Source organism: Sinocyclocheilus rhinocerous, unplaced genomic scaffold (genome assembly GCF_001515625.1).
Source record: "Sinocyclocheilus rhinocerous isolate Xijiao unplaced genomic scaffold, SAMN03320098_v1.1 scaffold2911, whole genome shotgun sequence".
Classification (NCBI taxonomy): Eukaryota; Metazoa; Chordata; class Actinopteri; order Cypriniformes; family Cyprinidae; genus Sinocyclocheilus; species Sinocyclocheilus rhinocerous.
In genome coordinates, this window is record NW_015644341.1 from 57,741 (window position 1) to 66,821 (window position 9,081).

Below are 9,081 nucleotides of genomic sequence, written 5' to 3' on the forward strand. Positions count from 1 at the left end.
CACTCACACTCACACACACACTCACACTCACTCACACTCACACACTCACACACTCTCACACTCTCACACACTCTCCCACACTCACTCACTCACACTCACTCACACTCACTCACTCACACACTCTCACACACTCTCACTCTCACTCTCACTCACACTCTCACTCACACACACAGTCTGTCTGAACAGTGAACATACTCACATCTGTTGGCTCTCAGTCCCTCGAAGGACACGGGCTCCTCGTCATCATAATACTCATAATGCCATTCATAATCACCGCCAGACTGACTCTGGTTTGAATATTCACTCATGTTTCAGCTGAGTATTTCACGAGTTCATAAGCATCATGACGAGTGAGCAAATGGCGCTAAACACATCATTAGACCGAGACTCTGTTGAGAATGAAGTTGAGGAGCAGCCTGCAGCATCTTCATTGCATGCGCTCGCTTTGTGTCTCTCTTTCTGTTCATACAACACATAATTCATGAAATCACAAACACCCACCTTCAGAGGAGAGAGAGAGAGAGAGAGCGAGAGAGAGAGAGAGACAGAGAGAGAGAGAGAGAGAGAGAGAGCATAACGGTCATAATAACAAGAGAGAACAGAAGATCCTCTAACTTTTAAGGTTTTCTTTAATAAATTAATTAAAATTACAAAGACCGATAATTTATATATATAAAATAAAAATAAATAAATAAATAAATACATTCATTTACTTATGGTCCTAAATATTTAAAATATTCTAAAGTGCACAGTTTTATTGATTATATTATTTAAGAATGTTTAAAAGAAATTGCTATTTCATTTTTTCTAGTTTTTAAATATTTAAAAATAAATTTATATATTATTTATTTAATATAAAATATATATATTAATATATAATTACAATAATGTAATCTAATATATAATATTGATGGAGCTAAACAGAAATAGCTTATTCAGGACAGTACTAAATAAATATTTTTTGGGTTGGTTGGTTTTTAATTAAAAAAAATTCACATTTTCATTTATTTATTTTTCTTCTTATGTATGTTTTTTATGTGCGTTCTGGAAAAGATAAGAGGAACATGAAAGTGTTCTCCTGACCGTCCAGACCTTACAGATGGAGCAGATCCACACACAGCTCTTTGATCTGGGTTTAACACACATCTAATCTGCTGAAGTCCTCCGTCAAGCACTAATGGAGATATTTAGCAGATTATTCATGCTGCTCTTATCATGCAGTGAAAACAGTGAGCTGTGCAGCTCCCAAAAGGTCAAAAAACACCATATAAATGTGTCTTCTGAAGACATAAGTGAGGAAGGGACATGTATAGAGACAGTTCAAGGTGCATGAGCACAACATGAAACCAGCACAGCTTTCAGTGTTAGGAGTGTGTGTGTGTGTGTGTGTGTGTGTGTGAGTGTGAGTGTGCGTGTGTGTGTGTGTGTGTGTGTGTGTGTGTGAGTGTGAGAGTGTGTGTGTGAGTGTGTGTGTGTGTGTGTGAGTGTGAGTGTGCGTGTGTGTGTGTGTGTGTGTGTGTGTGTGTGAGTGTGAGAGTGTGTGTGTGAGTGTGTGTGTGTGTGTGTGAGTGTGAGTGTGCGTGTGTGTGTGTGTGTGTGTGTGTGTGTGTGAGTGTGAGAGTGTGTGTGTGAGTGTGTGTGTGTGTGTGTGAGTGTGAGTGTGCGTGTGTGTGTGTGTGTGTGTGTGTGTGTGTGAGTGTGAGAGTGTGTGTGTGAGTGTGTGTGTGTGTGTGTGAGTGTGAGTGTGCGTGTGTGTGTGTGTGTGTGTGTGTGTGTGTGAGTGTGAGAGTGTGTGTGTGAGTGTGTGTGTGTGTGTGTGAGTGTGAGTGTGCGTGTGTGTGTGTGTGTGTGTGTGTGTGTGTGAGTGTGAGAGTGTGTGTGTGAGTGTGTGTGTGTGTGTGTGAGTGTGAGTGTGCGTGTGTGTGTGTGTGTGTGTGTGTGTGTGTGAGTGTGAGAGTGTGTGTGTGAGTGTGTGTGTGTGTGTGTGAGTGTGAGTGTGCGTGTGTGTGTGTGTGTGTGTGTGTGTGTGTGAGTGTGAGAGTGTGTGTGTGAGTGTGTGTGTGTGTGTGTGAGTGTGAGTGTGCGTGTGTGTGTGTGTGTGTGTGTGTGTGTGTGAGTGTGAGAGTGTGTGTGTGAGTGTGTGTGTGTGTGTGTGAGTGTGAGTGTGCGTGTGTGTGTGTGTGTGTGTGTGTGTGTGTGAGTGTGAGAGTGTGTGTGTGAGTGTGTGTGTGTGTGTGTGAGTGTGAGTGTGCGTGTGTGTGTGTGTGTGTGTGTGTGTGTGTGAGTGTGAGAGTGTGTGTGTGAGTGTGTGTGTGTGTGTGTGAGTGTGAGTGTGCGTGTGTGTGTGTGTGTGTGTGTGTGTGTGTGAGTGTGAGAGTGTGTGTGTGAGTGTGTGTGTGTGTGTGTGAGTGTGAGTGTGCGTGTGTGTGTGTGTGTGTGTGTGTGTGTGTGAGTGTGAGAGTGTGTGTGTGAGTGTGTGTGTGTGTGTGTGAGTGTGAGTGTGCGTGTGTGTGTGTGTGTGTGTGTGTGTGTGTGAGTGTGAGAGTGTGTGTGTGAGTGTGTGTGTGTGTGTGTGAGTGTGAGTGTGCGTGTGTGTGTGTGTGTGTGTGTGTGTGTGTGAGTGTGAGAGTGTGTGTGTGAGTGTGTGTGTGTGTGTGTGAGTGTGAGTGTGCGTGTGTGTGTGTGTGTGTGTGTGTGTGTGTGAGTGTGAGAGTGTGTGTGTGAGTGTGTGTGTGTGTGTGTGAGTGTGAGTGTGCGTGTGTGTGTGTGTGTGTGTGTGTGTGTGTGAGTGTGAGAGTGTGTGTGTGAGTGTGTGTGTGTGTGTGTGAGTGTGAGTGTGCGTGTGTGTGTGTGTGTGTGTGTGTGTGTGTGAGTGTGAGAGTGTGTGTGTGAGTGTGTGTGTGTGTGTGTGAGTGTGAGTGTGCGTGTGTGTGTGTGTGTGTGTGTGTGTGTGTGAGTGTGAGAGTGTGTGTGTGAGTGTGTGTGTGTGTGTGTGAGTGTGAGTGTGCGTGTGTGTGTGTGTGTGTGTGTGTGTGTGTGAGTGTGAGAGTGTGTGTGTGAGTGTGTGTGTGTGTGTGTGAGTGTGAGTGTGCGTGTGTGTGTGTGTGTGTGTGTGTGTGTGTGAGTGTGAGAGTGTGTGTGTGAGTGTGTGTGTGTGTGTGTGAGTGTGAGTGTGCGTGTGTGTGTGTGTGTGTGTGTGTGTGTGTGAGTGTGAGAGTGTGTGTGTGAGTGTGTGTGTGTGTGTGTGAGTGTGAGTGTGCGTGTGTGTGTGTGTGTGTGTGTGTGTGTGTGAGTGTGAGAGTGTGTGTGTGAGTGTGTGTGTGTGTGTGTGAGTGTGAGTGTGCGTGTGTGTGTGTGTGTGTGTGTGTGTGTGTGAGTGTGAGAGTGTGTGTGTGAGTGTGTGTGTGTGTGTGTGAGTGTGAGTGTGCGTGTGTGTGTGTGTGTGTGTGTGTGTGTGTGAGTGTGAGAGTGTGTGTGTGAGTGTGTGTGTGTGTGTGTGAGTGTGAGTGTGCGTGTGTGTGTGTGTGTGTGTGTGTGTGTGTGAGTGTGAGAGTGTGTGTGTGAGTGTGTGTGTGTGTGTGTGAGTGTGTGTGTTTGTGTGAGTGTGTGAGAAGTTTCAGAAAGAACATTCCATACTCGATGTAGCCTATAAATAATGTTTTTGTGCTAATGCTTTGAGAACATTATTAAACACCAGATAACTCGGAACAAACATTCTATTAACATTACTGGAAGAACGTTTGTTCATAACTTCCGTTAGCCAGATGTAAATGTTCTAATACATTTCCTCTCATCATCTGACCTCCACCGTCTCTGCAAACACATTTCTGATTGATGCTGACTCCTTATGAAATGTTGTGAATGCGTTAATTCGCTGACTGTAAATGTTTCAAAATATTTATGGCACTAAAATATACACTGATGCTCTGTTCCCATCAACATTCTGTCCTTTAGATTAAAAGATTCCACACATATTTCAGTCTATGAGTGTCCTCTAGTGGACGAGAAGTATATTTATTTATACATTTATTTATTTACTTGATGAGTGAATATGTGACGAATTATAGCAAACTAAAAATGTAAAAATAAGTATTTTTCTGCCTGCATTTTAAACGAATAACCAGGCCGACTTAACGTATAAATATTGGCGAATCTTCGTTTGTTAAAAAGTCAATTACTTCTTTAAACCACAATGAAAAAAATGCTAACTTAATTAGATAACATCTCAACTAAATGGCTTTATTCCGGTCAAAAATGTGTCCCTGCAGCACAAAAGCAGTGTTAAGTCGCTGGGGTATATTTGTAGCAATAGCCAACAATACATTGTATGGGTCAAAATTATACATTTTTCTTTTATGCCAAAAATCATTAGGATATTAAGTAAAGATCATGTTCCATGAAGATATTTTGTAAATTTCCTACCGTAAATATATCAAAACTTAATTTTTGATTAGTAATATGCATTGCTAAGAACTTCATTTGAACAACTTTAAAGATGATTTTCTCAATATTTAGATTTTTTTGCACCCTCAGATTCCAGATTTTCAAATATTGTCCTATCCTAACAAACCATACATCAATGGAAAGATTATTTATCCAGCTTTCAGATTTAAGAATATTGACCCTTATGACTGGTTTTGTGCTCCAGAAGCCTATTTGTGGTCCAATAACATTTAACACATTTTTTCCCGAATTAACCCATAAATGAATGATTTAGTGTTTACAAACGAATTAATTTACGGGTTAATTCAGGAAGACATGTATTTTTAAGGTAATAATCGCTGTTGTTAACAGTGCAGGTGAAACCGATCTAACTATGTCGCTTCTGTTATCTTTTAGCTTAAACGTTTAGTTTTCTCTCCTCACAGAAGCGTTTGTGGTCGTTTAAAGCTGATATCTGCAGTGCAATGTCGCACAGTAAATTATTTTAAAAACGTTTTGGAAACGATTTTTCTTGGTTATGCAAATGTTAATGGAACGTTAACATTTTTATTATCTTGCAAGCATTATGGGAATATTACTTTTTAATGTTCTCTGAAACAACGTTAGATGAACGTCCGACTAAAACATTTCAGGAAAAAAAAACGATGCATAAATAATGTTTTTGAGAACGTCATCAAAAGAACGAATGTTCTTTTAAAGCAGCACTATGTCACTTTTTCTGTGTTCAAAATTTGCAAAATGTATATAATGAGCGAGTACATCATGAATTAATCTTCCAAACCGCGTTTTGTCTTATTCCGAATCACTACGGTACACTTATAATAAGTACTTATATTCGGACTATTGTAGGCTGGTCACCGCTGCGGAGTAACACATACCTGCGTGAATCGCCAGAGACATAAACTTAGAGAAGTAGATCCGGTTGGAATGTTCTTCCGCGGGATGTGTGCAGTTCTGTTTATTAACCGCTAGAGCGTTACATAGTGCTGCTTTAACTTCGTTTCCTGAATTAACTCTATACCAGAACGTTAGAATTTGTGTAATATGCATCATTGATTCTGTTATTTTCCTGTTTATTATTATGAAGCTGCTTTTGAAACTTTTTTGTTTTTTTGCCATAAACATGTATTTCCTTACTAGTTAAACATTAAGACACGACCTGAAGTGAGAACATTCGTAAACAATACAATAAACGCACAAACTGTACTTATTATTTATTAATTATATTGAATACATAGCGCATAAATACGACGAATTGACACTTTGCAAATATATCTTTCGCACTCGATAAACAAACAAGCAAACAATATGAATTAAAAGTCTTTTAGTATAAACTCTTACACATGTAATGTTATAATGGAATTTATGTAAAATTATACGTACTAACACCTCCCTGTTTAAAAAAACAATAGAAACCATCACAGAAATTCCAATGGTTTTCACTACCAATACCATTACAAACTTTTAACCATTAAATCCATTTAAAAAATGGTCTTCTGTAATGTGTTTTTGGGACATATTCCATTAGGATTTAGTGGATTTAACAAGCCACCAATAGAAGGTGATCAATTACCAGTAGAGAGCAATAGACACCATTACTTTCACACATTTTCATAACTTCACACACAAATCCAAGAACTGCACACAAAATGCAAAAAGCCTCGCATCTCTTGCAAAATGAAGCACTGTGTTCAAAATATCACAAACACATCTCAAAAGCAAACATTTGCACACAGCTTTGCCATAATATTAATCCCTGTTAGATGTGTGTGTGTTGCATAGAGAACTGTGTGAAAAACATGAAAAATGTAAATGATGATGAAAAAACTGTAAAACTAATACTATTCCCATTTTACCCAAATTCTGTGATGGTTTCTATTGTTTTTCTTCTTCAGCAGGGCTGTTCGTCCTCATTGGATTGAACAGAGTTCATTTACATTAAATTTTTAAAACACATTTGTTATAGCCTATATTTAAGTTTCTAGAGTCCTATGGTGAATCGCAGCTTTTTTGACAACCTTTGCTTTAGTAAATGTCGGTGGAATATTATATATTTTACCTGCATGCACAATAACTTGTCCTTGCGGATCAAAATAACGGGACTTTTATCAGTGCTGAGCATTTTAAAACAGATAAACGCGTGCGTGGGATGAGAGACGAGCGCAAATGAGTCGCCTCAGGTTTTACTGTTGTTTCACTCCGAGATTTGGTCAGATGTGTGAATTCGCCAAAAAACTGTAAAACTAATACTATTCCCATTTTACCCAAATTCTGTGATGGTTTCTATTGTTTTTCTTCTTCAGCAGGGCTGTTCGTCCTCATTGGATTGAACAGAGTTCATTTACATTAAATTTTTAAAACACATTTGTTATAGCCTATATTTAAGTTATAGAGTCCTATGGTGAATCGCAGCTTTTTGACAACCTTTGCTTTAGTAAATGTCGGTGGAATATTATATATTTTACCTGCATGCACAATAACTTGTCCTTGCGGATCAAAATAACGGGACTTTTATCAGTGCTGAGCATTTTAAAACAGATAAACGCGTGCGTGGGATGAGAGACGAGCGCAAATGAGTCGCCTCAGGTTTTACTGTTGTTTCACTCCGAGATTTGGTCAGATGTGTGAATTCGCCATGTGTTCGCGGGAGTGTGACCTCGCACCTGACGCACCTGACGCGACGCGACGCGTTTGGCACGAGCGCACACACACAGGTATATAAAGCCTCCAGAGTCGAGTCTGAGCATTATTCCGATCGGAATCTACTCTTCAGCTTCGACACGATGGAGAAACTCACTTTCACGCACGGATTCAACTCTGAAACAAACGCGACGCGACCCTGGAGACCCTGGATCCACAAAAGCAGTCACGGACGCAAAACCAACGCTTATAAGGTGCGTTAAACTATTATTAGATCAACTATCGTTGTTCTGATATTAAATGATCTCTTTATTAAATCTCTTTATTCCACAGCCTTATGAGAGAGCATCAGCTGACCAACACCTGAAAGGCCCTGTGATCACACACCCTGTGAAGTAAGTCAACACAAATATGTTTCACTAACGTTCCCATTAGGTTATGAAAACGTTTTTCTGAACGTTCATGTTTAAAAAAAAAATAAAGTTTTAAAAACGTTTTTTCTTGGCTATACGAACATTAAGGGAACATTACATTGTATCATTTTGAAACATTCTGGGAATGTTACTTTTGAATGTTCCCTGAAACATAGTAACATCTAAAGAACGTTAGATGAACGTCCAACTGAAACATTCCATTAACATTGTATAAATGTTTCTGTGCTAACGTTTCAAGAACATTAATAAACAGCAGATAACCTCGAACGAACGTTCTATTAATGCTACTGGAAAAGCGTTTGTTCATAGAGAACATCGAGAGAAGGTTTCCCGGTATGGTTGTGTTCTGTATCATGTTGATCTGATCTCGAAAGCGTCGGAACTCACCGCTCATCTTGATTTCTGCAGGTTGTTCTGGCCCAAATCTCACTGTTTCGATTATCTGTACCTGGATGCTGAGCTCCTCCTGCGCAGTTATCCGCTTCAGGCCACGATCTGCCTGTACGAGGACTCAGACAGCGATGATGATGATGATGAAGATGATGAAGAGCATGAGAAGGAACTCAACTGAAGACCTTCATCACTTTACTTATAGACTCTGATTCACTTTATTTAGTCAGTGCATGTAAATAGTTGTGAATATGTATAAAACTAGAAGTTTAAATGTAAATATATTTTATTTTTTAGTATTTATGATAATTTATTCTACATGCCAACTGTAACTTATTTCCTGTGAATAAATATTTGAAATGTTGAAATTTTGGGTTTGCTCTTTCTTTGAATCACGAGGTTGTCGAAATGAAGCAATGTCAGCAATCTTAATTTGAGTGTTAACAGAAAATGAAATGAAAAACAATATTATGAATGCGAGTCTGTGTACTGAAGCTGCATATTCAGCTAACAATAACATGTTCTAAGAACGTTTTGCTAACGTTCTCATTAAAACGTTATTTCTGAAGGTCAAAACATCCAGTTTTTAAAAAATGTTGTAAAAACATGGAACGTTCCATTGTATCATTCTGCAAATATTATGGGAACGTTACTTTTGAACGTTCTCTGAAACATTTCTCTAGCAACATTTAAAAAACGTTAGATGCACGTCCAAATGAAACACTTCAGGCAAAAGCGTTCCATGAGTAGTGTTTTTTTGCTCACATTTTGAGAACGTTATTAAAGAGCAGATGACGAATGGTCTTTTAATGTACGTTTGTTCATATCTTTGACTAAACGTTTCTGTGTCTGTGGTTATAGTAGTCGGCCAAATGACCAAATAAATGTTAAAAACAAATCTAAATGTTATTAATATGTTTTATTTGGAGTCTAATGGTTAATTTGTTCAGTTTTCTATCCTCTATAGAACTGAATGAAACTGAGGCTGAGAGAGATAGACAAACACTCAGAAATGTTTTGAGTTTTTCTTTACTCAGAAAGTTTATTGGACAAATGTTTCAGTGTGGAGGGTGTGTGTGTGTGTGTGAGTGTGTGTCTGTGTCTGTGTGTGTGTGTGAGTGAGTGAGTGTTTGTGTGTGTGTGAGAGAGAGAGAGAGAGAGTGTGTGTGTGTCT

At 39.1% G+C, this 9,081-nt stretch overlaps 2 protein-coding genes across 2 annotated transcripts in view; one reads left to right on the top strand and one right to left on the bottom strand.

Moving 5' to 3' along the window:
- The window catches only part of LOC107758142 (melanocortin-2 receptor accessory protein 2B-like), a 4,738-nt gene extending 4,308 nt beyond the window's left edge, over positions 1-430 (bottom strand). The window contains exon 1 of the mRNA XM_016575811.1: positions 200-430. Within this exon, the coding sequence (XP_016431297.1) occupies positions 200-308 (109 nt within the window). The 5' untranslated portion in view covers positions 309-430. The remainder of the gene's footprint in view (positions 1-199) is intronic.
- Positions 431-7,043: 6,613 nt separating this feature from the next.
- Positions 7,044-8,134, top strand: ripply2 (ripply transcriptional repressor 2). The gene is made up of 3 exons (XM_016575812.1): positions 7,044-7,337; positions 7,417-7,478; positions 7,926-8,134. Exons 1-3 carry the CDS (start codon positions 7,227-7,229, stop codon positions 8,086-8,088), a joined length of 336 nt encoding a protein of 111 aa, XP_016431298.1. The 5' UTR covers positions 7,044-7,226; the 3' UTR covers positions 8,089-8,134.
- Positions 8,135-9,081: the final 947 nt, after the last annotated feature.

What these genes read in the sequence shown, in the direction of transcription:
- ripply2 (XM_016575812.1), top strand. Translation starts at nt 7,227, where the DNA reads ATGGAGAAACTCACTTTCACGCACGGATTCAACTCTGAAACAAACGCG. An exon ending in GCAAAACCAACGCTTATAAG is followed by an intron (nt 7,338 to 7,416) that starts GTGCGTTAAACT and finishes TTTATTCCACAG; the next exon opens with CCTTATGAGAGAGCATCAGC. An exon ending in GTGATCACACACCCTGTGAA is followed by an intron (nt 7,479 to 7,925) that starts GTAAGTCAACAC and finishes TGATTTCTGCAG; the next exon opens with GTTGTTCTGGCCCAAATCTC.